At 42.0% G+C, this 27,860-nt stretch overlaps 1 protein-coding gene and 1 long non-coding RNA gene across 3 annotated transcripts in view; both read right to left on the bottom strand.

The window, feature by feature from the left end:
* Window positions 1-4,840: 4,840 nt before the first annotated feature.
* Window positions 4,841-27,860, bottom strand: part of EMCN (endomucin) — a 57,452-nt gene continuing 34,432 nt past the window's right edge. For both annotated transcript variants that reach the window (XM_075031804.1, XM_075031814.1), the window contains exons 6-12: window positions 27,081-27,113; window positions 23,993-24,058; window positions 22,351-22,446; window positions 20,591-20,615; window positions 19,485-19,546; window positions 7,801-7,863; window positions 4,841-6,562 (exon numbers count right to left, since the gene is read on the bottom strand). In XM_075031804.1, the coding sequence (XP_074887905.1) occupies window positions 7,805-7,863; window positions 19,485-19,546; window positions 20,591-20,615; window positions 22,351-22,446; window positions 23,993-24,058; window positions 27,081-27,113 (341 nt within the window). In that variant the 3' untranslated portion in view covers window positions 4,841-6,562; window positions 7,801-7,804. The remainder of the gene's footprint in view (window positions 6,563-7,800; window positions 7,864-19,484; window positions 19,547-20,590; window positions 20,616-22,350; window positions 22,447-23,992; window positions 24,059-27,080; window positions 27,114-27,860) is intronic.
* Window positions 13,824-18,922, bottom strand: LOC142043920 (uncharacterized). The gene is made up of 2 exons (XR_012654197.1): window positions 14,417-18,922; window positions 13,824-14,278 (listed from the first exon to the last, which is right to left on the bottom strand). It is a non-coding gene; the product is annotated as an uncharacterized LOC142043920 (long non-coding RNA).

The raw sequence follows: 27,860 nt of genomic DNA on the forward strand, positions 1-27,860 counted from the left end.
TCAGCACTCTCTGTGCAGAGCGGCTGCAGGTACCTGCTACCAGCTCCTCTCTGCCCTTTGCATCAGGTGTGTGCTTCACGGCCATAAGCCCTTAAACCCCAGGTGAAAACTCTCCCTCCAATTACTTTTTTGATAGTAGCAGCTCTTTGCTGAGCTCCATGGTACCAAGTCTTCCTTGGAAAGGTATGCATGGGGTTCATGAAAAGAGGACTTGAAGCATCCGAGTGTGATCAGACTGGCTGGCGTGGGGCACCAGCGGCCACGTCCTGACTCGCAGCAAACAGCGCTTGTAATTTGGGGGCTGAAGGTCGGAGATGGTTTTGTCTCTCCCATGGGTTTTTCTTGGGGTGGATGCAAGTGGCAGAGTTCAGCTCTGACTCTGAACTCCCCCCAGCTACGTGGGTTTCATTTGGCATGCTCTTCCTCACCCTTCCTCCCTCACTTCACCAGCTAAATTCAGACAAGGCGCTCGTATGCATAAAAGCTGTCAGAAGAATAACTTACAAGTACAGGAGCAAGAAAAGGCTTGAAGTGTAAAGCTGGCAGCCCCCAGAAGAGCTGCGGGGACTATCCAATCCATCTGGTGCTCCTGGGTGCACAGCAAACAGGCTTTTGACTAGTTCATAACCGTGGCACATGCGAAAGGCTCAATTATTGCTTCTTAGAAAAAACCAAATTATCTCCTGGAGTCGGAGACTGACAGCCACATAGTCTCTGCAGTGTTATGCACGGCTGAATTTTTGCCGGCTTATTCTCTGCTGTTCTGTACTGCCTGTAATTGCATTGCATTTTAATTGTTTAGCATCGTCAGAACTTCAGCCCCGGGGGCAGCGGAGGTGGTGAGAGCTCAACACATCAAATTACTACCCAAAGAGCAAGCAGAGAAAAAGCAGAGTGGGGAGGGAAGGAGGGAGGGAGGGAGACAAATGAGCCATGTTCATTAGAATAACAGCAACCCTGACCAGGGAAGTGTCCTACTGATGTAATAAGAAAGCTGAAAGTTGTTAGTAATAATAAAGAGCACAATAACACAGTTGCTTTTCTATCAGAAAGCACCACATCTGGAAAAAATTAACGCATCGTGGAAAGCAGAGATGAAAATCAGCAAAATGCTCTTTGCCCACATAGCTCTCTCTTCCCTCCCAGTTTTATTTAGTGGGTTTTTTTGTGGGGGTGAGTTCTGTAGTTGCACTGTTTAGTGCTGTTCCCTTGAGTGCTATGATGTGGCCCAAAAGCTGGCATCTCTGCTGCAGAAACCCTGCTGTGCGAGGCAGCGAGGCACGCTTTCCCACAGACAGGCTTGTGTTTCGCCCTTGGCCAGCCAGAGGTCCTGAGCACTGCTCCTCTCGCTACCCCAAAAGATGCTGCAGGTTCAAATCCCTAGGGCAGGTTTTGAAGGAAAGGGCCGTTCGCAGGCTGTCCCATGGCACAGGGAACAATGGCAGTGGCAGGGCAGAGGCAGAAACCAAGGGAGTGGGACGGGTGTGACATGGTCCCCCGCACTCGCACAGGTTGGGCAGAAAGTTTATCTTTTTTTCTCCTGTAGAAGGTCTGCCCGTGGGGACCAAAAGGGGTGGATGAAAAGGCTGGATCATGTGCTGTTGATGAAAAAAATGAATTTTGCCACCTGTGAGTGTCCTGAAGCACATCAGAGCCCCTGCTGGGGCTGCCCTACTGAGGCACCGCAGTAGCTTTAACCTCAAATAATGGACTAAACTGTGCAACGCCTGGAGCTGCCTAATACAGGTTATCCTTCCAGGGAACAGGTACAGCACAACGCGGCAGCCACAATGTGACAGCAACAGGACAAAGGGTTACCTGTTGCTGCCTGAAAAATAGCCCCAGAGCTGCCCACCACAGCGTGGGGTCCCCATGTCCCAGCAGGACCTTCCTAGTGTCCCTTGCAGGCCACCAGCAGGCTGCTTGTGGGTCTTTCTCGTGGCTACCTGCAAAGCCATGGGCAGATAAGATCCTGGAATCATAGAGTGGTTTGGGTTGGAAGGGACATTTAAAGGTCATCTAGTGCAACCCTCAAGATGAAGGCAGACAGGCACGCCAACAGGCATAGCCGGCACTTCCAGCAAAGAAGATGATGGTGGTAGCAGAGGGGTTTCTGGCCCTGGCCCCGGTGCAGCCCGGTGGGGAAGAGCCTCTGACGCAGCTCTTCACCCAGGGGAGCATGCAGGGTGGACACAAAGGAGCTGAGAAGATCCTTCAGCTGTCTGTGCCGAATATTTTGAGGGTATTGGCATTTCACATCAGCTGCATTCACCGGGGTTAATTAAAGCCCGTGTTTTATAGATTGCCCTCGGCCATAAACTGAAAAGTTGCCTCAGTTGGGAATCAATAGAACAATCTTTAAGCTCATTTATTTTATTAGATATAGAGTCCTAATTTGAAGAAATTGAGGAGCCATAATTAATGGTGCCAGAGAGGCCCTGAGATGTATATTTAAAGCTTCCCAAGGAGAGCACTTTGCTCGTAGGCACAATGTGCTGGAAGTGCCCGGCTCGCTGGAGCACTGCAGCGGGGCCAGGGCATGCTCCAGCAGGCGAGCCCCAGGGACCGCTCCAGCACCACAGAAATCCAAGAGCAATTCAATAACCAGCGTGCTGCGCCGCTCTCTCGCCCCAAAATGGAAGGGCAGGCTGCAAACAGCAGCGTTGCCACCACGGGGCACAGCAGAAAAAACAGACCCTGGGGTCAGCAGAGGGCTGCTGGCAACTGAGGCATCCCAGCAATGCTGCAAACGCCCTCCCCATTCTGAGCTAGAGAGGCTTGTGTGCTTTATGCCCTTCTCCAAGTCTACTGCACACCAGCGTGCGGTTAAATGGTTCACCCCTCTTCAGTGGGGTGGAGTCGCTCTGAAACCACAAAAGGCTTTGGGGGTTTTGGAGGGTGAAGTATCCAGATGGTGCCACCGCTTCCCCTCGCAGGAGCCTTGCTGGCCAGCGGTACAGCTTTCCCACACTGAATAGAGGGCACCTGAGGAATATTTTTTATTTAGGCACCTTTCTGAGCAGTGCCATAAGCAGAATAACAAACAAAAGACTGACCCCTTCATGAGCAGCTCGAGGCCCTCAGCCAAACATGCAAAACTAAATATTTAAGTGCTAAGAAGACTAATAAGCTGCTCGTGGGATTTTTAAAAACACCTAATGCCTACCTCTTCAGCCCCTACTTTTCAGAAATAATTATTTTCATTTTTCTATGCTGTTTTCTCATCTCCAGACCTTTTTCCTGTAAAAAATGATCAAAATCTTTTTCTTTCTGGTATTTTTTCTCTTATATGAGTTAAATAAGTTGCTTGATACAGCATCTTAGAGTAGAAAGCCAACTGTCAATACACTGCACCACACCTTTTTCGTTGTTTGTTTGTTTTCTTTAGTGCTCACCTCTCTTGTTTGGGACTGGGTCCAAAATCCCAGTGTGCTGCAGTTGGTCACTCCCAAAATATTGCAAGTCTTCTACCTGAACAGGCTTAGGACTCTGGGAAGAGCTCAGGGAAATTCTTCTATCCTTGAAGACAGTGACTGACTTTCCCAAGTTGAGCCTGAGATGAACAGTGCTGAAAGAGCCTTTCTCCTGGCAAACCTGAGCCCCGCAGACTTTACTAACAGTGACTAACAATACTCCAAACAGAGTCTTTGCCAGCCAGTTATGTTCTGTAGTCTTGGGTTGTAACATGTAGATCAGAATCATATGCTTGACCTAAAAACTTGTATAACTAGTAACTCATGAGCTGAACTAATTTGAAAGCAGATGCAGTTCAAAAACATTTGTGTGGGCATGCTCCTTCCACACTGAAGTGGGTGTCATTCACTTCTGTAACAAACTATGACACAGAAGCTGAAGAGGACTCAATTTAGGTGGGACTGTCCACAGAAGACTTTGTCAAACTTTAGTGGAAAGTGCTTTACAAATGTAGATCCATTTTCGTAGGCATCCTCATATAGTCAAACCTCACATGTAAAGGACCAACTTCTACTTTGGGGATTTTTTTTGGCCATGCTAGTAACTAGAAAAACTCGAGTGGATCTTTTAGACATGTATTACACTAGAGCTGTTGAGCCAGACAGTGGGAATTGATTTTTCATTTCTTTTTCATCTACCTGAGCCATTGCATGTAAGTCTTCTTAAATAACTGAGTTCTCTCTGCAGTCAGTTCATCACCTCCCATTAAAGCCAATTCCAGCATCTCCAGCTTTGCAGAAGAGTGAGCCCTAAATATTCTTCTAAATCCTTTCCGTGCTTTACAGATATCCTTCAAGCAAATCTGTCTTCTTCATATAAACATCAGTTCTCTCCTGATCCTTCACAAGGATGGAAGTTCATACATTTCCCTTTACCACAAGCTCTGTCGCCTCAGGGGTTGAGAGGATCACAGGTTCTTCATTTCTGCTCTCCACTGAACCCATCTCTTTTGCTTCACACATACAGTCACACAAGCCAGTCACTTTGAGATATGTTTCCCAGCTTTCTGATGAGAGCTTGGTTGTCTGCCATGCCCCTTATCATGATAAGCCCAAACATCTTCCCCCGTTGTGGTGTTTTTCACTTTTCTGGTACCAAGATTTGCAGTGAGCCCTGCTCTCTCACATCAACTCTTGTAATGAGGACGAGTTTTCTGTACTCCACTTGCCACCACTAGCATGCCTTCTGCAAGGTCTCATGCTCCCTCTGCCACCACGATGCCCAGAATATCTAATGTCTGCCCTCTAGGCTCACCAAAGAGTTCAGGTCACTCTGTGCTATGGGAATGCAAAGTAATGAACAATAGTTGTACTAGGTATCAGTAATGAATTGCATTTCTGCAAAGATAAAAAGAAGAGCCGCTTAATAAAGATAATAACTTTTAATAGGCAGTTAAATTTTTTTTTTCTTGACACACCATGGTAGTTTCTGAACAAATTTAGCACAAACATATATATATTTCACAATCTTTCTCTGCTTTTTTCTACTGTCCTTTCAATATGATGCAAAATGCTGCAAAATACTTTTTTTTTTTTTAAATCAACATGAAAATCCACAATGATTGCTTTTTTCATAGGAAACTTCAGCAATCAGGAATTTGAATAGCTGCAGGTGCCAACTAGCACATTGTACATGGCCTGACCTTTCCAAAGTAGGCATCCAAGACTCCTCTGCTCCTGAGCAACCCAAGTAATCCAGGAACACCTGAATGAACCACATAAGTTCAGCTGCAGGATGGAAGACCTTGTTGGTTCCCCACCTTTTACAGAGCTTCATCAAAAGTTTCCCTTGGTGCCCCTAAGACAGAGGATTATTAGACCCATCAAAGTGGAAATAAGAGCAATGGTCAAGCACAGGGAAATGAACACTTTCCAGCTTCGTGTATAAACATGAACTAACAAATCTGCTCAATCTCTTACCATACTGCTAGGTAAGTTTTATTATTCCAGAGAGGGAAATTGGAGAGAGAAGTTCCTCAAAAGCATTGTGTCAATAGGTGTCAAAACTTAGATCATTGTCCTGGCTCTTGGTCCTGCACTTACACCACTGGTTGTCTTTTTTCCATTTGCCAATAAAACAATGGAGGTTTTTGGCATGCTACCAGAGTCAGTGGATTGAGACTGAGCAGATGCTCAACGTAATATAATTTTCAAACATTTATAGTTCTAGAATAACAGGATACATGCAGGTAGAAGCACTACTTGATATTTTTGAATTGCCAGCTCTGTACAAATTAAGAGAGTCTGTAATTAGCACTTGAAACACTCTAAACTTCCAGAGTTATTCAATAACCCACAGGAATCCCATGCATTACTCGGAACAGAGGGAAGAAGGTTGATCTGTAAAATTGCTTATCTTGCTGATCCCCACTGTGCGCCCCAGGCTATGTAGGAGACATATTTATAGCACACAAAATGCAATTAGCCAAGGAACAGGTGATAATAAACTATGTTGCCTGCTACATTACAAGAATCATATTCAGTAATTTACAGAACTTCAAAGAACCTCAGTGCAAGGTATATTCCCCCCTTCACAGAAAAAGCACACACTTTAACATTTCACCCAGGCATCCCATTCTGTAAACATTTATGACAAGCGAAGTGTGTGCTACAGTGAGGAGTCTTATGGAAATCACTGAATTAATTTTCATAGTGGCAATTTGTGCAGTACTGTTTCAAGGGTCAGGCCCTGTTTGCATTTTGCTACATACAATTAAAAGAACCCTACCTACCATAAGTTCAACACAGTGTGCTAACATATTTCCCCCTGTATGGGCAGAAAACATTTTTAGTAACTACTATGCAAACATCACCTGATTTTTACATTGTCTTCAACCTTTTTGAATGTTTTCCTGTTTTTACTCTATGTGAAAATAATAAATACATATGATATACCAGTTATTAAGCCATCAAAAAATTACGTGTCATTCCAGAAGGAACAGGAGACACTTGAGATTTAGAAGTCAAGAGCTGGTCATTAATGCAGGTGTCCTGCCTGGTAAAAAGCTTCAGCTGCTCCACATTTCCTGCAGAACTGCAACTTTGGTGGGATGTTCCTGCATATTGTGATAAAACAGGCTGCTTCACATCTGAAATGACAACAGTATCTCAAGATTATTATTCCATGTAAGGTTGTTCAGGAGTGTAAGAGTAAGCTGAAATAGATGACATAGAGTAAATCCAACGCAGGATACACAATAAGGAGTAAATCCATCGTCCAGGACACTGGCCTGCATCTGCACAAACAGAACCACCTCTGGGTTTTCAGTAATGTAGGCAAAATTGCATTCTGCTGCTCTAATTCAAGGGACAAAGAAGGTTATTTTGTCCTTAGCATTGGCATCAGGAAAGCTCAGTTTGTACATCCTGGTGGAAATGAGAAGAGGCCAAAAATATCAAAGATGTTTTGCAAAAGGGTCTCTCCACATTTCTGGTCAACCAGATCTCTCTCAGTGGAGGGCAATGGGACCTATTCTAGAGGGGCTTCATCCTACAATGATGGTGGAAGGCTGGGCTTCATCTTGGCCCAACATAGCTGCCTCTGTCCGGTCCATCCCACATATGCTGTGACATCTAGTTCCTCAGGCCATCCTTCTCTATCTCCCTGCACTACCCTGGTCACACAGGGCCCTTCCCACAGCCGACCCCTTTCCCGCAGCTGCTCCCTTCTCCCACCCTCAGCAAAGAACCCCACTTCCCCACAAATGAGAGAAGCAATTCCATGGGAATCGGAGATTGCGCTGCCTGAGAAAGCTTTGTACATGAAGAAAAATGCAGCACCCTCCTCACAAACAGTGGGCTTCAGGGGTGCTCTGATGGTCTCTGCCCTTGCACACATAAAAGTACAACACCTGCCAGTTGTGCATGTTAGCCACAAAGGATTTCAAGCCATAATAAACCACCTCAATGAAAGTGCTTGCTTTTGCATGATGGGGAATGGACACAGATTTTTCACGAAACCAATGGAGCTGAACACTTCTGGGTACCAAGTTCTTTTTTATATAGGTAACAACCTTTAAAAATCTCTTATTACAAACAGGAAATGCTGAACAGTTAAAGCCAAATACTATGCCCATAAAGGTCTACCTCTGTGAGGTGACAGCTTTTTCAGTCCCTCAGTTTGCCTGGGACTCTGTTCGCAATGGTGTTCTCAAGCTGAGCTTTGTTTAAGCCATTTCTCCTTGAGGCTGCTGCCAACTGAAGTCATTGCTCTTTCTGGTTTGCATTTTTAACCCTTTTGTTTAGGCACAATACTGAGACTAAAAAGTATTACTGAGACTAACAAACGCTAATGTTACAGGACACAAGACAAAAGCAATAATCTTACATATTTATTGCTGAGGTGTGAAGAGTTGCCGAGTTTTATTCTTCCCCTGAGATGAGTGCTCTCCTAAGAAACAGAAAATATATTTGCATCAGTTAAACATGCAAAGACAAAAGGACAAATGAGTCTAGCAGGAACACATCACCGACCGCTGTACAAACTAGCCAGTCTCCTTGTCAGATTTACTTATCCAGCAAAAATTGTCCACACAACAGATTTTTACTACTTTCTCCACATTTTATAGATTATTTCCCCTATGTTTTGCGCTCAAATGGTGGGTTACTACCACAAAGTATTTCCAAGGCAATTCTCAAGGGGTTAGAAAAGGCGTAAGACTTTAATTAATTTGTAACTATGATTAGAACATGAAATTATAAAAAGAAAAAGATACAACTATAAAATTAATTTTTGCCAATATCACTGACAGCAGCTCAGTTCCTCCAAAGCAGGAAAATGAGCATATAATAACTTCAGTCAGGGATTACAGACAGTTCTCACTCCTCCTTCCCTGGAGAAGCGGAGCCGCTGCCAGCAGGTATAGGCAGACAAATAAGCCTCCAGATGAGGACGTGTTTATAGTTGTCCTATTTCCAAATGCATGTCCCAGGAATGGCAGTGGGATTTCTTTGTGTCAGAGATTCGTACACGGAGGTGAAAAGGGAATGGTATCCCCAGACTGGGCAAAGCCCCATGTAAACAGGCATGAAGGTGGGAAAACCCAAATGCATCCAGGAAACTGCCTCCTGCCTCTCTGCTCACCTGTGGGAGACAATTTAATGTCTGAACCACACACAAAAGGCAAGAAAGGGGAGAGTTGTATTACATTCAAGTAAAAGTGAGTATGTATTAAAAAGCTTGCATATGATCTACAGCCTGGGGTTGAAAATTGTAATACAAATTAGGATTATAACAAATTAACTGATTAGGCATTTGAATAATTAGAAGTTAAATTAAATAGTTGCACTCCTGAAGAAAACAGAAAAGACTCTTCAATGGTTTTCAGATAGCTTTTCTTGGCAGCAAAAAGTGCTTTTTAATTTAGTGCAGCCTTTTGGAGATGAGTAGAAAGCTTGGTATCTAATGGGGTTCAATGAGAAATCGTTCAACAATAATGTGCTGGAATGCTGTTCACTTCCCAAGTGTTCAATTTTGGATAAAATTATTTCAAAACCATTATAAGTTGTTGCTAAGTTAGAGAACTTCAGAACTTCTGATGATGTTATATTTCATTTAAAAAGGCCTTCAGCAACTTCTTCAATAATTCATAATATAATTTTTTAAAGAAAAGGCAAGCACAAGTTTCTGGTAGAAAAAAATGAAACATTTCAACAAGATTTATACATTTTTGGTAGGTGAAAAGTTTTTGTGAGATAAAAATCTTGTTTTGAAAAGCCAAAATAAAGTGAACCAGTGCAAATATTGTATAGTTTTGTACTAACAAAGGAATGAGATTTTCAAGAACTCTCATTTCTTTTTAAATTTATTTTTATTTCTTTCTTCCTTTATTATTTCTTCCTTCTGCATGTCTTTACCTTCCTTGTTCAATATACAGAAATAGAAGATTTAATAAGGCATGAAAGGGAGAAATTGGCACGATTGTTTAAAAAAGGCGTAGGAGAATTTCATTGAGAAATATATTACCATGGAGAAGATAATATTCCATAGTTGTAATAAATATCAATACTTTGTTATCAGTTCCACTCTCAGCTGGTTGCTCTGCCTACGCTAGAAATTAGGCAGACTTACATGGAAGACTGATACTTTGCACCACAGGAAAATAACATGTCTAAGGAGAGGCTCCAGAGCCAGCATAGCTCGCTGGATAACTTCCCGTTGATGTCAATAGGCTTTGGATCAGAGTATGAAATTGGTGAGGCAGTGCTGGCTGCAGGAAGCAGACTGGTTGAGTGGTACCTGTCAAGAGCAGCGGTCAGGACAGGAGAGGTGAATTTGCCTTAGTGCAGACCCTGACACTGCAGCACTGACTGATAGACACTCACATGCCCTATCTAGATTTCCTGGTGCTATACACGTAATCCCTTGAAAGAGTGAACTACCACAAACTATTGCTGGGGTCAACATCCTGCTATAATATCAGCGATTGCCCGATGAGGGTTCGACACAGGCAGGGATGCTCTGTGTTGCTTTGCCACTGGACTCCCAAGAAAGCAGGAGCCTGCAAGAATTCTGAAAGAAAACCAAGTTACCTCTACTCCATGGTTGCAAATGTGTCTGAAGATATTTGCATTATAGGGTCTGCAATCGTTAGTGGCAACTAACAATTCAGTGATGAAGAGAGAATGATGATATACTGGAGAAGAAATGGTCACACAGATGCTCTCTGTTCAAGAGTAATAAGGTGTCGTGGTTTAACCCCAGCCAGCAACTAAGCACCACGCAGCCGCTCACTCACTCCCCCCCCATCCAGTGGGATGGGGGAGAAAATCAGGAAAAGAAGTAAAACTCCTGGGTTGAGATAAGAACGGTTTAATAGAACAGAAAAGAAGAAACTAATAATGATAATGATAACACTAATAAAATGACAGCAGTAGTAATAAAAGGATTGAAATGTACAAATGATGCGCAGGGCAATTGCTCACCACCTGCCGACCGACACCCAGCCAGTCCCCGAGCGGCGAATCCCTGCCCCCCGCTTCCCAGTTCCTAAACTAGATGGGACGTCCCATGGTATGGAATACACTGTTGGCCAGTTTGGGTCAGGTGCCCTGGCTGGGCATGAGAAGCTGAAAAATCCTTGACTATAGTCTAAACACTACTGAGCGACAACTGAAAACATCAGTGTGTTATCAACATTCTTCACATACTGAACAGAAAACATAGCACTGCACCAGCTACTAGGAAGACAGTTAACTCTATCCCAGCTGAAACCAGGACATAAGGGTAACACATGGGTTTAGATACAGGGCTACAGTGCGCGCCTTGAGACTGCACAGAGAGGTGTCTAGAACAATTTTGGAGTGTAATAGCTTAGCAGTTTGATGTTGTGCTAAATATCCAGCTGCAACACAAAGAGCAAATTAGGAAGAACATTCAGGTTAGTTGCAAGTGGGAAGACATTTTATTGATCTCAAAATAGCCTTAACTGACAGAAACAAATTCCAAGACTGCAAAAAACCAAACTTGCCCCCAAACCATTACCCACTAAAAACAACGGATTAGACCTTGCTTCCCATAAGGGAAGTGAAAAACAAATACTTGTGTTTAGTATTTCATTAGAACAGATGACATTTTAATCGACTGAAGAAATTATTTCACACTGAACTGTGTTTGCAGATGGAAAAAATACGCAGAGCAGTGGCGGTGCTCAACCTGTCTAGATAGATTACCTGCATGCTTTGAAGGCTGTCCTCAAGAGAGAAAGGGTATAGTTATGCAAAATATACCAACAAGAGCAAAAATGCTGGACAACATGATCAGTGAAAAATGGGCTTTTGTTGATTCTGGATTATGCATTTAGGGGAGGATGACACACAAACTCTAGTGTTGTACACTAGGAGTTGGAAGGTATCAAGAGACACTTGAGCCATCAGCTTCTCACAATATAGTTATATAGCATCTTGCATAAAGGTATTGGTCGATCCAATTTGATAGGTACTATGGCAATAATTTTCTGATAACGGGTTGAAAATTCAGTGCACATTTGTCTACTTTGATAAGTAAATAAGTGAACTGCAGAAAGGGGGAGATGAAGGGAACTGGAAGAAAGTATTTGGTGCAGTTAACAAAGCACTGTCAACTGCAGAGTTGCAAGTGCAACATGATCCCCTTTACCTGTGGTCCTGTCTTGTGACACCTCTCCTGATGGAGGAGGAGTTGTGGGCTCAGATAGATTGGCAGAGGGCAGTGAGAAGCCAACCTCATATATATCACGCACTTCTACAAAAACTGAAAGAAATGATGCACAGTTTGAGAAAGAGGCTTTAGGCAGAATATTTGGAAAATGAAATCAGATTGATACTGACATGAAAATTTTAGCTGACAAGCAAACCCTTCCATTAAACCTTTTTTTCTCCCTCTCATCCTCCAATGTTGCACCTGTTTGTTGATTTTTGTCTGAAATTGGATTGTAAACACAAAGACATAGGCACCATGAAGTCTCTAAACATTACTGTCAAATAATACAGACAGATCTGTAGTTAAACTAACTTATTGCTGCAGGAGGCTGTGGATGCCCCAGAGGATAAGACAAATTCATGGAAGTAAAAGCCACTGAGAACTATGAAGCACCAAAGACACAACCTCTAATTCAAGACGTCTCCAAGCCACAGACTTCTGGAAGGCTATGGTGGAGGACATATTACTGGACTCCTTCCGTTTGCTATCCTTCCCTTCACATCTCATGCTAGCCACCCTCAGTGACAGGATTTGGGGCTACATAGATCCAGGATCTGAGCAGGTACAGCTGGCTCAGATCATAGCTTCTTAGCTTCAATATTAAAAGAGAAGGTGCTCTAGCAACTACCGTAATACAGCACTGGTCTTTCATACTCACAGCCTCCCATGTGGCACCCCTCAAACACTTCTGCTGGAGCCCCGATCACCGATTCACCCAAGCAAATTAGCAGTCTAGGCACTGGGCCCAATCCAATACACACTGCATACATCCTCCTCTAAAATGTGGTCGTGCTTCAAAGGGATGAGGATAAGAAAGATGTAATAGGAAAAATTTTGTATTCATAACTCCTGATCCTTCAACATATTTGTTTTAAGTGCATGGGAAGTAGACTGAGTACACAGATACTGAGGGCTCTGCAAAGTTAAATGTTTAACCAGGAAAGTAATAGCACTTCAGTGAAAACACAAGGTTTTCTTCCTAATTAAAATTTCACTTGTGCAGCATTTGATTTGATTTTTCACCGTCACAAATATACTAATTTCTGACTATCAATGTTGCATCCTGATGACAGTATATGAGCACATAATCAGCTGAAATTACAGATTGTATAAAATCAATTTTGAAACACTGAAACAAACATTTCTTTGTCTCACCTCTATGAAAGGCTATTGTATTAATCTCACTGTAATTTCCTCCCCCCCTCATTCAGAATCTGAATATATTATTCAGAATACACATACACTGCAGAACATGATATAAAAGAGAGTTAACAGGTTGTATCACTATGAATACAGAAAGTCTTTGACCTGGGCAAAGCCCTCTTCGATGTTATTGCAAAAGCTGGACAAAAAAGGGTACAAAAAATAGTCTTTGACATAAAAAATAGGTTGTACTGCATCTCAGATTACATTGTCTGTAAGAAAAAATGAGTTGCACTGTTATTTCATTGTAATATCTGCTGCGGAGAAATTGCTTATAAGCGGCAATCTGGTTTGGACCAAAGAATTAAAGCAAGTTTTTCATAAAATATGATTGCAGAAACCTATTTTTTAGAAAAGTATAAAACTATCTCTGCAGACACAGAAATCTAAATGTCTACTTTTAACATGCTGAACTAAAAGAAAGAGGGGTGCATTACAGGTGCTGGAGAACAATATTGAGCGGGACCCAGCACCTGGATGCACTGGCTGCGTTTGGTGTGGGCCAGTGGGTCTAGCACCTGCGACGTGCTGCAGCGCTCCCCAGCCACACACTTCACCCATGCCCCTGCAAACTGCTCCTCGCTACTGTCATCAGGACAGAAGGATCTGTACAATACACCACAGCAGAGAGAGCGTGTATGGAAATATTCAGGTGAAGGATAGGAAGGCAACTGCTGCTGAACGGCCAGCAAAGGGTGGGAGGTGGCTCCCCCAACAGAGGAACATCTCAGAAAGCTGCAGCCTGCAAAGTTTGCAAATGCTCCACAGATGAAAACATCACCTGACCCTCAGCGGTCTCTGACTGTAAGAGACAGCTTTAAAAACCCTTGCAAATATGCACAGCTCACAGACTGAATTAGAAATACAGAAGGAAGCATATGCTATGTAATATTTTGCCCAAAAGTCTCAGCTGGAAGAGTGTGCAGTCAGATCTTTGTGGTGCGAGTAAACACAAACAGAATCCAGCCTTGAGCTGCAAAAAGCTGAGAAAGTTTATTCTTCAGTTTCTGTGAAGAAAGAAAACACAACTTCAGGCCATTACACAATACAAAGTTAAAAAAAAGGGTATCAGAAAATGAGAAACAGAATGAGAGGGAAGCAGGTACTTGATCTATCTCTCTGTTCCGAGGGGACCCTTTTCTATGAAGCAGCTTCTAGGTTTTCTACCTGCAGGGAAAAAAAATAAGACACTGAAAGTACAGCTCATAATAGGAAAAAGAAATAATCAATATCATATCCTCACATTAGTAGGAACACCCACTCTTACCGCTTCAAGTGCACAGCATGCCAACAGACTGCTCTTCGCTGACCTGCATTGCTTATCTTGCAAGTGAGAGGAGGAGGGAAGAGAATTTTCAGTGACAGAGTGCCTAACCTAGAGACCCAGCTTCTTCACCTGCTCCTAGAGGCATCCACCTGGATCCTAGACAAAATGAGAGAGAGATGAAACTACCAACACATGTTGAGAAACCCCATGGCCCACTATGGAACCACGCCCCTGGCAGGGATAAATTCCCCTAGGTTGGGTGCTAATGAGGTAAACCCCCCAAATATTTCTTACCTCCTTAAATGCCATGGTCCATGCTCAGATGTGCTCAGCATAACAGAAACCAAAAGGAAATAATCCTCTGCCCCAGTTCCAGATTTGTCCCATTGTACCACAGCCACATCTATGGTTTGATGTGTGAGGCATAACAATTAAGCAGTCCTAGCATTTGGAGATTCATGGAAAGCAGTGATGGAGATATTGTCATCCAACCACATCATTTCAGAAGACCACTGGATTTTCCAGGTCCATATCCTAGGACCACAGTGGGCTGTCTCATCAGGTGCTGAACTTCACATGTATTCCAACGACTGAGGCAAATCTATTAGCTGAACGAGAACAAGGTTTTTTCCTTTGTTGTGGGATGATTTTGGTGCTCGGTCACTAGGTATAGTACAGTCACCATCCTCTGATGTTGAAGGCTAGGAATCCTCAAAGCCTTTACAGAGAAGGCTTTGGAAATTCAGGAAGTCCAGAGGAATGCTGCAGACACAAACTAGGGTCATCTCAAAAGTGACTGAAGTTATGGAGTCCAATTAATCCATGCCATGAAATCCCACACATCTTCAAGGTAGGTAGCTCATCTTGTGCAAGAGATGCACTCAAGATATGTTATGAAAATCTACAGGCAGGAGGTACATCCAGTTGAAGCAGCAGATAACAGCTCTGTTAACCAACAGCAGCTTTTGGAAGAGATGTGGAGCATATGGGGAATGTTGGTTGTTCTACATCCTCGGTTTATACTATTTTGTACTACACTGCCATCTGAGAGTGCCTCTAGATATTGACTTATCCCTTTCTCCAATGTGATTACAATTAAGTTAAGGAGTTTCACATGTGACAGGTCAGGTCTCTCCCTGAATATCCATGTTTGCCTGGTACATTTTCCCAGCTTTATTTAGTAGCAATGCTTGAATATACATTTGTGTCCACAGTGGATGTCTTGGGAAGCCCTAATGCCGACACGTACCATGGACCCTTCTCCAGCCACCTTCCATTCCAGACGCCTCACCAAAATCTGAGCCACATCAGCTTTGACACATTTAATATCCTTCCAGCAAACTCAAGGCAGAACAGAGAATACCCCTACAAGCTGAGTAAGTCATATCCTACCTTATCATCTCAAAAGAGCACACATTGGTTAGAAGACATGCCCTAATGAATCAGCCTATTCTTAGGTGTCAGGATTGTACCTAAAAACTCTGAAATATTATGTCACCTGCCACATTCCTATGAGACTTTATATTGAATATTGAACTGGTGTGCTGCTTCTGTAAAGGTCCTTCATACATTTTTACCTGCTCTAGACTGGGTACTCCAGGCAAGAGCCATAAAAGAAAATTGTCAAGTCATTACTCAATTACCAATATTTCTATCACACATCATTCAGCCGTATGGAATAGCCTTACCCCAATTTCTATTCCTCAACCTTTTTGTTACTGAGGAATTTCCATCCCTCAACATATTTCATGAGTCTTAAAAGGTGATCAATACCTTTGCTGGTTTTCAGTGAAATAAGCAAGAACCCTTACAGCAAAAGTTAGGTGTGTTTTCAAGATAGGCAATACTTTATCATTAACATCATGGATCATGGTATTGATCTCTTAGTCACTAACTAAAACCCTCCATCCTACATTCTCAGGAAACTTACCTACCACTGACAAGCCAAACATGCAGTTCTGTGGGCTATACTGAATCCCAAATAAATATTTTTGCAGGTAGATCTTCTAGAGTTCTGCATTGTAGAAGACTATTTATTCTCCCTAGGAAAAGCCACCCTAAATTTGCCTGTATAGTCAACACAGAATGGCTGCAGTAAGTCCTGCATTTGCACACTAGTGTAAAACTTTCAAGACGACTCAGTATCCTGAGCATTTTTATCCAAGCTCAGTTTTCACACAAGATGCAAGTACAGACATTTATCTTGCATCAGGTGTTGCAGTTCATAAAAAATGTGCATGAAAAATTCAAGGTGTTTAGTTTTGTCTGTCTGTTTTTTTACTTTATATCAATTCTCAGCCAGTTGTGCCTTAGGGCTCCTAGCTGTTGGCAACTCCGTCTTTCTCAGAAGAGTTTTTAAAAAATGAGAATAATAAAGCTCAGTTTTACCTAGTGTTCCTAATGATACTACTCCATTAAAAATGATTACTTTAGTCCAGGCTTAATTGAACACTGTTCTTTTCCTGTATTCTTTCACATTAATTGCAGGTATTTGAAATAATATTCTTGATTAAATTTAATTCAGCTATGCTTCTGAAAAAAGACTCTTTCTTTTTTCTTTCAATTTATAGTCAGGACCTAATTTTAGAAGTCCTAAAATAGGATCCTTCAGTAGTCAATGGACCTCCATAGGTCAGCTCATTCCAATTCAAGATACATGTCCAAGGCAGATGGAATAAATACCCTCTGGACACATACATCTCTTTCAGCTGGCAATGTGCAGCCAGCTTAGTTTTTAGATAGATAAAATAAGGCAAGATTAAACTCACCATAACCTTTGATCAAGATACATCATGCACAACACTGACACAGGGTTTTTCTAGGTTGCCTACTTGAGCAGTTTGTAGGCCATATCCTTATTTGTTCTGCATGTATGTTTTTTATGCATTTTTAACACAATTATATAATCTCAAAATCTTCTGTTTGGAATAAAAAGTAAAAATTAAAAAAATATAATGTATACTTATTGTAAGCTTAATTTGAATACACGTCAAAGCGGAACTTTGTTGTATATATATTTGACCTCAGGCAGCTGAGCAGCCTATCGATAGTGAGAGGATGGTGTAGGTCTGTCTGTAAAGTTAAGGCTGCTTTTAAGAACTTCCTAGTTTCAGTCAAAATCTTTTGTAGTTTTGTTGGTATGTACAATCAGAGGCGGCTACAACACAGACTTTCTAAATAGCCAGACAACGAATTCACCTTTTAATTGAGCTGGATTCTATGTGTCTAAAAAGGAAAAAGAAGGACACATGTAAAGAAGTTTTACACAGTACAATTTTTTTCAGTAGTTGTAAGAGGGACCACGAGTTAGACATTTCTCAAGTTTCTATCTGTACTGGAAGAAACACTTGCCTTTACACCTGAGCTTTTAATGAAGCAAGTAAGTCTTATTCAAATGGGCAGGCATCCTAACCTATTTGAAAATACCTGAGTGACAAATATTTCTGTAAGAAAACAGGCCCTTCTTTCAGATTGCTTTTAAGAAGTAGAGTGTCTCTAAAAACCCGGGGAAAAACAGGACTTCCATTTCTGTGAAAGCATGTTTAATTTTGAAACATATAAAGATGTAAGAATTCAAGAGAAATGGTAGCTAGTTTAAATATGAATTGTATTAATGAGGGCAAGAATCTTGTCTTCTAAGTGGTTATGACTCATACCTTCCAATTATAGCATGCATACATCATAATTCAGTAAAAAAGAATATCAAGCATCCTCTAGATGAAAGATATTTAGAAACTTGGTGAACCAGTAGCTGATTAACAGGCACCAGACCTCATCTTGTGAAAAAAAACCAAAACCCAAAAAAACCAGTGAGCCAGGGTCTTTTCTCATTGACCCTGCTGTAAAACACAAATAATCCTGTTGCTGCCAGTAAAGTTACTTTATTGTTGAAACTGGTATGAGGGCAGGATCAATCAAAAATGTCTATGAATTTCAGTTTCTGACTTGATTCAGCTTTCAAAAAAAATACTCTGATTTTAAATGAAAACACACACATAACTCCATACCCCTTAAAATAAAGCTAAAAGTCCATTCCCAAAGACATATACTAAAATAAATAAATAAATGAAGTTTTCCAAATCACAAAACTCTGAAGTGCAGTCACTTAAGTGCCAGAGCACAGTTGCTTAGTTTGCATTTGCTCAGCAGCAGCGGAGCAGAAGGATGCATCCTGCGATGGAGCAAGCCCTTCTCCTCCCCCTCTAGCCTCCTAGCATGCTGCTCTGTGTCAACAAGGCTGAAGGGACCTTGCACAGCTTGTTGCAAGGGCTGCCCTCTGGGTCTTTTGGATTGTGCAAGACCTTCTGGGAGCTGCAGAGAAGGCTGAAGAGTACAAACTGTGCCTCTCCAGCAAGTAGAGGATAGTTCAGATCAAGTGCTGTGTTTCAGAGGGCTTCCTGTGAATTTAGAGGAAAGGGGAGAGCAGCTATCAGGCAAGCTCTGAAATGTCAGTAGGGGAAACATATGGCCAAAAACTTTAAAAAGAAGGTTTTTATACCTAAAAAAGCATAAAGTAAGAGGCTGTTTTTCCTGGAGGACTTCTGCAGATGAGGTAAGAGCAAAGGTGGGAGGTACACGGCTGAGGAAGCGAACTGCAATGGGTGAAGGGAGGAAGTTTCACCGTGAGTAGCTCTACCATAGGAGGTTTCATTGGGGGGGGGGGCTGCTGAATAGCTGGGACTCAGTCAGATTTTTTTTCTGCTTCAGTCTTATTTTGTGCTACTCTATTTCTTGCAGAACCTATAACTGCATCCATCTCTTTAGTTATATTGATGAGATTTTGCTTTCTTTTGTGCATGTTACCTATAACCTCTGCTCATTTATGTTTTATTACCACATATTCTGTAAGAAACTGGATCAGTGAAGCACAGGACAGAGGAATTTGCAATGAGAGTAGGATTTTGAATGTAAAGGGTGACTGGGTACAGGGCTGACAGAACACTGCCAACACCAACTCCAACAGAGCCCTGTTTACGTATGGCACTGACTCCCAAACATTTTGGCCCCTGGGATACTACCAGTCTTCAAACTTCCTTGTATAGTCAGATCTAGCTGATAAATATCATGATCACTGTTACTCCTGAACATGCCTAACAGTAGATCACTTGCCATCAATGATTTTAAAAAATTATTTTCCCTAAACCAGCCATACTTCTCCCAAATACTGATACCACACAGAGTGCAGCTGCCATGCAGCTCTACAGGCTCCCAATCAGGGGATTTCCGCTGTAGAGGAATTTTTTGTGGTGACTTTGACCTGACAAGAACTGAAGATGGTTTTGCTATTGGAGACGACATCCCAAAACTACACTTCTCAGGGCTCAGAGAGGGAGACTGACATACACACAGAGGAAACACTCACCAGTCTCAGGAGAAGTTGTCTTCACAGAAAGAAGTTTGACTCCTTCTTTATCTGACTGGACCCTGTTGAAGTCAGAAGACACTTAAGTAGACAGTCTGCATTCATGTTGGTCAGCCAAACAAAACTCTAAGATAATGATCTGGAGGAGGCAGCACCTATGCCAGTCTACACTGGCAGGCTTGAAATGGGCTTTGTATAGGATCACATATAAGTCTTGGTGGTGGAAAACACCATATAGCAATATCTCTGAAAACACCTTTCTCTTAAAATATGTAATAAATCAAGTTGCATGACTCCAGGTTCAATCTAGTGCTCCACAGAAAAAGTACATCTCAGGGAAAAGAGGGAATCATCTTTTTTCTCTGTCAATACAAGGCTTTTAGCCATGTATGAATTGCAAAAAGGACCACTTCAGATGTCCAGGGAGTCAGGGCTAGCAAGTAAATCAGCAGCCCAGATGTTGCTTTTAGTCATACAAAACATAGAGGCCACAGCCAGACTCAGTGGCCTCTAGTATACTAGTATATAACTTCTAATGGATCTTTCTCAGTTTTACTCTCCTCAAACTCATTATGCCAATACTGTTTTAACTGAGCCTCTGAAAATGGGCTAGTGGAGAGAATATGGGACAGAGGAACATGAAATAATGGGAGACATGAGAAAAGGAAGGATAAAAAATAATCCAGAATAAAAAACATTAAAAAGAGAGAAAACATGAACAAAAGAAGGGGGATGGGAAAGGATGGGGGTGGGTGGGGGTGGGTGGGAATATCAATGGGGCAAAAATTGATAAAAAAAGAGAAGAAAGACTGGGCCAATGGGCCCTGTGGCACAGCATAAGCCACTTATCCATTTCAAAAGGATCCCTTGCAAAACAGTGGAGAGCCATCACATTTCTGTCTATGCTGGAACAGCTGCTTATCATGCATACAGGTGTACAATAACTGCAAGCGCATCACTTTCAACAGGATATTTCTCTTTGGGGAGGCAACTGCTTATTATGTTTAAATAGAGAAAGATGAAAGAAAATCTCATGCAGAATCTGCTGCGTTCACAAGTGCCCCATGATAGATCTCAAAGCAATGAAAAGACAGGATTCAACCTACTGTTCAGTGCCGTTCTCTTGTCTCTCTAGAAGAAGGAACAAAGTTAATACATTTTGACTGCTGGAACTCACTTAAGTAAACATTTAGACATAGCTATTGCAGTTGCTAGCAGAAGGCTTTGTTGTGATTTTGCAGTATTGCATTAAGTACATTAACACAATCAACCAGTTTGAAGGCTAATTATCACTTTTTCTAGTTTGTCTTCCAAAAACATAACCATGTCATCCATGAAAGTGAACTGATACTGCTTGAATCAATACTTCTGGAAACTAGGGAGAATGACATGCGACTTTTGCAAGAGCATAACAGAAGCACGTTATTCCCTGCAGCTCCCAAATGCCCCAGTAGCTGGCACAGAGGAGGCAAGCATACTACGGTTCTCAAGTACATAACAACTGAGCTAAAAGACAGAGTGTGAGTGTCTTTTACTAGGGGAGTGACAGAACAAGCTGCCAGGCTGTATGCTTTGGGGGGTTTAACCTGGCACATCTGAGAACAGAGCCTGTCACATCCCTGTCGATGAGGAACAGGTTTCTCCTCAAAACGAATCATGTACTGAAAGTATTTTATGCTTATGTGCAACTGTGGGCAGATGGATGGGGCCAGGGGGTTATATCAGAGATACGGAGCCACTTCTAGCCCCATGGCACTGGGCTCTCTGTCCACAGGGGAAGCACACTGGGTAGGCCTGGACAAATATCTATCTATTCTAGCTTCCAAGATACCTACTCTAGCTTGCCAGTGAATTAGTACCGTGCCTGCTGGCATTTGTGCATGGGGGAAGCTGGCAAGGAAATGTTCTGCACCTCATATCTTTATCTCTTGACTCCGAATATTCTGTAATTTCCTAAGCAAGGATCACACCTTCCTCTGTTTATCTGGGTCTGGTTTTCCATGTCATTGGCTAAATTGGTTGCGACACACTGTTTGCCTTGGTCTACAGCTTCAACACCCTATTTGGATTTTATATTTCCAAGGCCCAGTGATTTCACAGTTGAAGCTCTGCACAGGTCTCCTAACTCATGTCAGCTCACAGGGAGAGAAAAACCACAGTCTGGATCCAGATCTGGGTTTTCACTTAATGGGGAATACAGTTGTCTGTGGCCCACTCAGGCAACTCTTTGAAACGTAAGGCAAATGGAATTTAATGGAATTATACCCCATTATCTTAAGTATTTCACGGACAGCAGTGAAACAGATACTGGCGTTAGCTGCTCTGTCAAAATGACTGTTTCTGAAAATACTGTTTGCTCAGGGATTTTGTTCCCATGTACGTTATACTGTAACTGGAAAATTTTACTTCTATATAATGCATATGTGTGTATGTATGTATATATCAGGTATTTCCTAAAAGAAAGCATTGCTATTTCTTTGCCTGTATCTAGAACAGAGATAAAATAAATATAGTGATTTTGTTAAACAATATCTCCAAACTTAGTTTTCACTGTCTTTTTCTATGTGATTGACTGCTTGCGTGTTAGCACAGCTGTTTGTTAGCTCTTTGTAGCTGCAAAAGCGTGAACAAAAAGCTTTACAGCATTATATGTTCTCCAAAAATCAGAGACATTTTTCTTCCTACTGATTCTGAAAATGAAGTGTAAGTTTCCTACTTTAGGCAAAATACTTTGAAATACAAGAAACTTTCCTATCAGACTACTGCAACATCTATGGTTAAGGTAATCTAAAAAGACCCCAGAGATCTTTAAATAATAAAAAGCACATTGATCTTCCCTCCCCCCCAGAGAAAGCAAACCAAATACCTGGAGTTTTCTTCTGGCACATTCTGTACAAAGCCACCAGCGAGAAGACAGAGAGGGTAATGACTATCAAGGTAATGACAACTGGCAAGATAACGCCTGCAAAAGAGGGAGAACATAATTTTGCCTGCTGCCCCTTGCTTGCATTGTACAGGCACTCGCATGCACAAAGGCAAGAGGCACCTCCAGCTCCGCTTCACCAAACATCACCTGCTGCTCCTGTTATTCCTCCCACACCCACTGAGCCTCAGGCTCGCAGCCTTTGTGGAGGGAAGATTTAGACACTCTCCTTCCCCCATCCTTAGTCCTTCCCTGACACTCGTGCTGCACTGTGGAGCTGGTTTCACCCATTTTTCTGTAAGAGAGTGAGGTTTTAGCACCTGCCCCATTGGGACCACCATAATCTTGATCAAGATATTCAGCATTCATCCCCAGTGTTGATGGCCCCCAAAGGTTTTGCGAAACAGTCGTGTTTCAGGAATACATTTTTGATAGATGCAATTATTTTTTCCTCTTTTTTTGAAAACAAGACTCATCTGAAATTCAGCAACTGAAGCGATTATTTCTCTTTTAACGTTGTACACCCAGAAAGACACCAAGGAGTTACATAATTCAGTAACATTCCCCACAGCACTTACAACCAGGGATAGAAAACGCAAGATCTCCTTTTTAAATGAGGACATTTCTTTCCTTTTATTATTTGCCACCATCTGCCATTTCCTGACAGGTGTTTCCCAGCCAAGAAGCAAAAAGGAAAGAATTATGTAACGAAGAGAAGCTTTCCTGGGGAAATATATAAGCCCAGCTTCTCCCCATTTATCTTTTCTGGCAGCCATTGGCCACATCCAAATTTAGCAGGCACTCTCTCGCCTGCTGGCCTAAGCCCTGTGTCACGGAAGGCTGCGGCTCCATTCCCGCAGCCTTCCAAGGCATCAGCTGTCATGCCTGCCTGATATTTAGAAATAGAGTCTTTGATGGTTCTTGATGCAATTAATATTTAATATTCTATAGATGTGTGTACACATCTATAGAACTAGAGGGCGAACCCGGAGACAAATTTACAGTGGAAAAACATCAAACATATTTTGCTAATCCAGTACTTTGGGTAGGAAATAGCAGATCTGCAGTAACACTCTTGCCCCAGAGATGCATATTAAAATAAAAGATTGTTACATGCATCATGCAAATATCAAGTGCTTGAAGAGTCTGCAGAAGACTCCCTCCTAGTCCTTCTCTCCCATGACAATATGGACAATATATTCATATAATAAATTCATAACAATATATTCATATTATATGTACTCATAACAGTATATGAACAACATTTTCGTATGTTTCCTTGTGTCTTCTCTCACAGGGGATGACTCTGTTCACATTTTTTTTTTTCAGTTTTATAATTTTGAATCAGTCCTTGGGAATAATTTTGCTGCTCTGCAGTGAGAGTGGTGTCAACTTGTTAAGCTCTGTTTCTCTTTGAGAGGAGTTTTATAACAGGCAGTTAAGTTGGGTTTGTAATAGGGTCTATGTCTGGTAAGGCTAGAAATAAAACCACCAGTTTCATTTCTCTGCTACTTCAATCACTCATCAAAAGCCAAACTGATTGACTGAAAACTCAAAAGCTGGACAATAAAGTAGGAACACTCACTAGAATAGTGGATATCACTCCCTGCCGCATTCTTGTTTCCAGAAATGCTTCCAGTACTGCCCAAAGCTAGATTTGCAAAAGAAATATTGCCTTTCAGGTTAACATGTAATTGCCGGAACTCCCCAAACAAATCCCTCCAAAAAATTACCCTTCCAAAACAACTTTATTGTCCTCAGATCTGGAGCCATTTGGTGCTCCACAGCTATAGTTCTTCTCAATAATACCTGGATAAATTGGCAAAAGGGGTGGAAAAGTTTATCTAGTGTGGCCTAGAAGGAACACACACTTTGCATGGGTGCAGTCTTCCCTAGGATCATCTGCTTGTCCACTTACAGGTTATGAGCTACAAACTTTTTCACTTTTGGGAGGCTAAGGTACTGTTCAACGTTAGAAAAGAACCCTTGACAAGCAAATAAAAAAGCAAGAGTGTGAAAATTAGACCTGCCTCCAAAAGAATAAAGACCAAAATATTTTACTGCTAATTAAAAGAAAGTGCTACTAGTAGATGAAGAATTCCAAAGACATGCAATATTAGTAGCTAGCGATCTTATTGAGAGTTGAGTGTTATAAAGGCACGTGCCACATTTTGGGACAGCAATAACTGTTGGGAGTGTTTTTTAGGGCAGGTTTTAAAGGAATGCATTTCTACCTTCAGGTGCTAACCTGAATTTGAGTCAGGTATCAACAACCCAAAATATTTATTACCTTGTTGCATACAGTCTGTGGAAAAACAACCACTGAACTTCCAGGGAGAAAAAAGAAAAAGCAAACCTCGGAGCTTCCCTAGTTCCATTATACAGCACACAGGATTGTATTCCATATGGACAGAGGCTTGAGTAGATGTGTGCTTACTGCCACTGAAGAAGCTGACCAGCTGGACAAATGTAATGCAAGGCCGAGCATTTCTATTGCTCATTTAAATATCAGAAATGCCTCTCAAACAAAGGCATCTGGGGAAGGTGGTCTCTTAAGCAGGGGTCCTAGTAGAGAGCATGGCTGCATATGTAAGTTTTAAGAATACGGTAGCAGCCACTGAGGTTTTGTTGCAGGCTCTGATCCATTGCTCAGGTACACCCTGCACCTGTAGGGATGCACGATTCCTCTTTGAAAGAACAGAAGAGGGCTCAAAATGATGGGTGGAAGCTATGAAATTAACTGAGTCATTAAAACCAATTTCCCAGGGCCATTTTGAGGGCTAGAATACAATTTTGTTCTGCTAAGTCTCTGAATGACATGTCCCTATTTTTACAGAAGCTTTTGTATAGGCAGTACTTGTAATTCTAGCCTGCTGAATTAGAGTAAAAACCAAGGTTTGTTTGTCCCAACCGTGTAGGACTCCCTCTTCCTTGCTGCACTGATTTTAAACTCAGGCCCAATATTGAGAAATGTTTTGGTGATTGTTTTTTCTCCACTATTCTGCTTTTGCCCATATTCCCTTTCTCACAACATACCAGTCTGTTCAGATATATAAGAGTATGTTGTATATTAATGCAAGAGGAGCCAAGCGGAGAACAGCCAGGGGCCAGTTTCTCTATAGGTTTGCTGAATATGCCAGTATACTGGATTTTCCAGGTAACTAGGAGCTACATGGTCCTACTTCAAAATTTATGTGAATTGACTTGTAGTTCTGGGAAAGAGAGCGAGCTGTGTTTTCATTTTTGTTCTGCTGTTGTGTAGCTGTGTGAATTTTGGGCAGATTGTCAGCTTCTCTGTTTCCTTTCTCCGTGCCCCCCTCCCGCCCCGCCTCATTTGTCTGGCCAGAGACTGAAACCTCCTGGGGAAAAATGATCACTTACTATGCGCTTGTGTGGTGCCTGAACAATACAGCCACAGCAGAGACATTCTGATGCTATAGTGTAGAAAACAATCCTTGTCTGAGACCCTTATCTCTGAAAAATCACTATGTTTCTTTAAAGCAGAAGCTCTCTCTCCTGTGGTGCCAGTCTGCTGAGGGGTGATAATGTAAGGATGGAAACTGTGAGCCATCATCAAGTGACTGAAATAATTCTTATGAATTTGTAATTCCATGTGATTGCTTTAGATTTCCCAGGGAAATACTATGACCCTTTTCACTACCTTACCCAATATACTACATAATATACAGGGCAAGCAGGCAATTATCACAGCAATGAGTTATCCTGGATACTGACTGAAAATGTCAACAGAAACAAATTACACTGAAAAACATGAACGTGTATCCCTGCATTTGTGCAACATCTCCTCAGGAGAAAAACTGAGGATTCAAATCCATTGGTTACTTTCCCAGTTCTTTCTTAAATGAACAGGATGTGTGTAATGAAGGAAAGAAAAATCCATAGGTTAGCATTTTAATTACTTGAGACCATCAATAAGAAATACAATAGCTGAAAAGAAGCACTACTGAATGAATAAAATGGATTAAGGAATTAAAACCTTTAACTCAGTTACCCACTTCATTCATTAAAGTTTCTCACAAGCCAGCCCATGCTGTCTACTTTCTCTGGATCTAGAAAGTGGATCTGGAAGACATTTTCCAGCTATGGAATGATCTGGGATCAGAATAACAATTAATTGGAGTAATACATCTATCATGGTAACAGGAGGGACAAGCTTTTGCTGGCAGCAGCAGCAAGAATTGCAGGGACAAGTACAGAAGAGACTGTTTCCTGATAAGCCCAGAGAAAGGAAAATAACACAATACAGGTTCACTAGCACAGGAAACTCTTGCCTTACTCTGGGACCTGCTGCTACTAACCATGGGACGAGTAATGACAGCCACTGACAAGAACAAGCTCCTTGGTATAATACTCTATTTATATCAGTTTCCCATTGCCTCATGCAATACGCCAGGCCTGATTTTTTTTGTGCTCCCACCCTGTTTTCTTTTCAGTATATGCTAGTCCAACATGGCATTCAGCTGAAATCACAGCAAAGTTACTGCTACAAGTTGAGCATCACTCCTCTGCTTCTCTGTACTACGCTTCAGGTTCATTCTTCTCCCAGAGCCTCCTTGTTCCCTGAACGTCTCCTTTTCTGAGGCTGCCCACCTCCCACCCCACACCAACCCTTTTCATCAGCATGCACAGAGAAAACCCTCTATTGCTCTTACTTGTCAATTCTGTGGGGGAGCTCACATGAAGGCCTGCAATAAAACAGAAGGAACAAGTTTGTTAGTATCTGTTTTAGATGGCCAGAGTCTTCACATCACACAAGCTGGCAGACTCTAGGAACGTGCTCAGTAACCCCACAAGAAATGCTGCCCCAGAACTGACACGCTGACGCTGTTCCCAAGCCCAGAAAGTCTGAGCTGTGAAAGTCTGCAGACATCCCTTATAGATGTGAGCAGAATTCAAAGCTTAGCCTATGCTAGGTTGTTATTCCACTCAAGAGAAGAAAATCCTGAATTAATTGATACATTCCTAAAAAATTCTTCCTGCCAAAACCAAGTAAGTGCCTGGGAGCGAATAGCTGGCATTTAACTGACAAATAAGTGTTTTAATAAAAGAAACTCAAATGCCTAATTGAGGCGTGTCTTCAAGTGTCACAAAACCCTTTAAAAATGAATCTTCATTAATTATCTTGGTGCTTTTGGCCAGCAGACTGCTGAGCAGCAGGAGTAAGAGGCATTGGTAGTGAGGAAGAAATGGACCTTGCAGAGCACTGTGCATGTTGCTTACTGGCCCACTGCTGTCAGCTTTCCCCGGCCACTTCACAAGTTTTTGGTGCAGAACACTTTTTTTGTCAGCTTTTTGTTAGTATGCTGCTGCTTTTGCGCGTCTAGACTGTAGCAGGCTTGGAAATTAAGGCGGCTGTGAATACTTCACATTTGGACGCTAGCCACAGACAACCATCGCTCCCACACTGATTTTTATTATGTTGCATTAAATCT

Source organism: Buteo buteo, chromosome 1 (genome assembly GCF_964188355.1).
Source record: "Buteo buteo chromosome 1, bButBut1.hap1.1, whole genome shotgun sequence".
NCBI lineage: Eukaryota > Metazoa > Chordata > Aves > Accipitriformes > Accipitridae > Buteo > Buteo buteo.